Consider the following 3217-nt stretch of genomic DNA (forward strand, 5'->3'; position numbering starts at 1 on the left):
ACTTAATTTGTATTTGGTATGTGATAATTCCAATATTTGAAGTTTTGTGGGTCTAATCTAGTGTTTCGATGGCTTTTGTACATGCCATTTTCTTTGTGTGTTTAGTGATTTTGTTTTTTTTCTTTTTGAACTGCTGTGGAAATTATTTGAGAACTGAGATGAGGGTGGCTTCCTCAAGAAAGAATTTGCTTTTGTTGGATGCTTTGGGGCACTATGAATCTGGGCCACTTTTCATTCTAAATTTGGGCCTGTAAATAGTGTAGTTCTGAGCTGCAAACCTACAAAAGATATCATGCAGGAAATTACCTCAATGTAATTATACCCTATGAATGCACTCCCAGGCAAATTATGTATATCAGAGGCCACAGAACAGAAAGGCTCATGGGCCAATTTAAGATGCTCGAATTGCATGGTTAATTAAATCATTTAAAACACATCGCACTGTGCAAGGGGAAGCAATGGGATTGCTTATCACACTTGGAAGGATGGCATGGGATAGGTTGTCACACAGGATAAGGTGCAAGTGAGTGAAAGGATCACCCGAGTTGTGGGTTATACAGTCTTCTTCATGCAGCCTGACTGTGCTGCAGGCCCCTTCCCTGATGATGGTGTGGTTTCCAGGACCAGCCTTGAGGTTTGAGTAAGGGGGTCCAACAGACAGAAGACTCTTGAGGCTACCTGGCACGTACACTTTCTCTATTGGGAGATGCAGGAGCATGGAAGCCTGTCCACAGCTGCAGCTTCCAATTAACCCCATGAGCACCTATGGGGTTTATTTGTGTTTCTTTCGCAAAGGGCCAAAACGAGTGTCACCAAAGGGTAGCCAACTTAAGACCTCATGAATGTTGGGTATCTATGTGCATCATGTATATTTTGTATGATATTTAGTGTCTACTTGGTTCTTCCTTTTCTATGTTAAGCAGACAGGTGCCCTACTCACTGTATCTATACTAAATATGTCTCCCGGTTACTAATTTACTTATCCAGGCTTAACATATCTTATGCTTTCTGCAGATGCCTCACAAGTTACTTAGTTTCATTTATCTTCCTGATTTGTTTTATTTGAATATTCTTAAATAATACAGCAAATGCAAATCACATGAGAGATAGTTTGTGATTTTGCATTCTTAGGTGGGATCTGCTTAAATCCAAGGTTCAAGACAATTCTTAGGTGGTCTATGGTGAAGATGTATCCTTTTGGCATCACAACTGTGTGTAGCTTGTCTTCTATTTAGAATCTTGGGTAGGATTCCTTATTCAGCCTACTATTATATATCAGGTAAGGGGAAAATTGGCTTTAGTGTTTACTTAGCTTCCTGGGTTCCCACAGTTATTTAACACTCAGCCCAAATTATGAACCTGCTTCTTGCCAGTTCATAAATTTATTCAAGAAGGTTTAAATTTTTTCTTAAATTAGCATTTATAATTATTTTCAATAGGAAGATAGTTCTGGCACATAATCCACAACTTTGCTAAAATGGAAGTCTTGCTTTTAGGTATTTTTTTAATGGATTGTTATGTTTTAGCTAATAACTATTAGTTATTAGCTAAATAGTTAATTTAGGGAAGGAAAAGAAACAAAACAAATACATTAATTAACCTCATTTATGACTGTTTCAATTCTGCTTTTTTCTCCTTAAATTTTACACATGTGAGAACTGGTTATCTGTGACACAGAAGTTCACTTCTTTTTAATTTGTCACATTTTTGGAAACAATTAACGTAAGAAAGCAGGTTTGCCATATCACAATCCCATAGCAATATTACTACGTAATTTTGCTTCTGATCAACATTCCCACTATGGAAGAAAATGGGAGATTAGATATGTGCTCAAAAGACAGCGATTCTAGTAATGGGCTAAGAGCAAAAGAAAATTTTTTAGCGATGAAGTTATGATTAACATTTCCATATTCCAGTTTTTTAGGCAACAGACTTAAAAACTTNACTCAATGAATTTCTGGGTTTCCATATGTTAGCTATTGTTAATAATGCTACAATGAACATGGCAGTGCAGCTATCTCTTGGCATTCTAGAATCTTGATGAACCTCATATTATCTTTATTGATAGTTATTAAGATTTTATGTAGTTATGGAAGGCTGATAAATATATTGCTCTGCTTAACAGAATGCCAGATAACAAGAAGTTTAATATTTCACCTTATACGTTGTAGACAAACTCTGTGAGGAATGCTGGTCCTTTTGTGGAGTAAGCTATTACTATTTTATTGCTGAAAGGAAATCGTGGAACGAATGTAAACAGACTTGCAAGAGTTGCGGATTATCTCTTCTGAAGATAGATGAAGAAGATGAACGGGTATCATGGACGGTTGCGTTCACTTTTATTCTCTTGCATTCTGACTCGCACCCTCAGACCCAAAATATTAAGGACGGGGTGGGGACCCAGAAAGAGGGACCTTCAGTTATTTTTTGTGTTATGCCTGTTGAGAGAGCAAAACTTGTACAGTAAGAGTTTCCCAGGAGACAGCCTGCTAAGAGGCACATGATCTTGCTATTTACTAAGCATTCAATACATATTATCCACCTTGATGACCATTATTATTTCCAAAAGGGAAGCCCCTTTGAGGATGCAATTTGGATCTTTGCAGTCATCTCCCTTTCTAAGGAATCTGCAGGAAAACCACTCACAGAGAAGTATGCCTTTCTTTTGATGTAGTGCTGAACCATTTGGTAAATACACCTGGAACGAGTAGCTATCCATACCCACAAGATGGCACCTAAGAGCCCAGAGCAACATGGCCTAGTAGTTACTACAAGGAGTGCAGGAGCCAGACTGCCTGCGGCCAGCTCCAGCTCCGGCACTTACTAGCTGGGGACCTTTGGTAAATTACTTAACTTCTCTTGGCCTCAGCTTTCCCATCTGAAAATGGAGATAATAATGAGAAACATAAAACTGATAACAGTTTTACAAATTGTCCTCCTGGTGATTTTCATTGCATCTTCAGGTAACATTTACTAGATCAATATTCTTAAATGTTATATTGAAATTATATCTTTCAAAAAGAATTGTGAAAAGAAAATACAGTGACAGACTATCAAAAGTATCTTTTTAATTTATTACTAATAAACACTATCAGTTTACACACAATGTGTTTTTACAAAGAAATGTTTGCCAGGATCAGCCTGGAAACCTATATTTATCATTTAGGAAATCAACACAAAATTTATATGCTAATCTAATAGGTGTTTTATTTTTTTA

At 37.0% G+C, this 3217-nt stretch overlaps 1 protein-coding gene across 1 annotated transcript in view; it reads left to right on the forward strand.

Moving 5' to 3' along the window:
- LOC109377267 (killer cell lectin-like receptor 2) overlaps positions 1–3181 on the forward strand; it is an 8158-nt gene extending 4977 nt beyond the window's left edge. The window contains exon 3 of the mRNA XM_019633574.1: positions 2172–3181. Within this exon, the coding sequence (XP_019489119.1) occupies positions 2172–2467 (296 nt within the window). The 3' untranslated portion in view covers positions 2468–3181. The remainder of the gene's footprint in view (positions 1–2171) is intronic.
- Positions 3182–3217: the final 36 nt, after the last annotated feature.

The sequence above is a fragment of the Hipposideros armiger genome, unplaced genomic scaffold, assembly GCF_001890085.2.
Source record: "Hipposideros armiger isolate ML-2016 unplaced genomic scaffold, ASM189008v1 scaffold_1345, whole genome shotgun sequence".
Taxonomy (NCBI): Eukaryota; Metazoa; Chordata; class Mammalia; order Chiroptera; family Hipposideridae; genus Hipposideros; species Hipposideros armiger.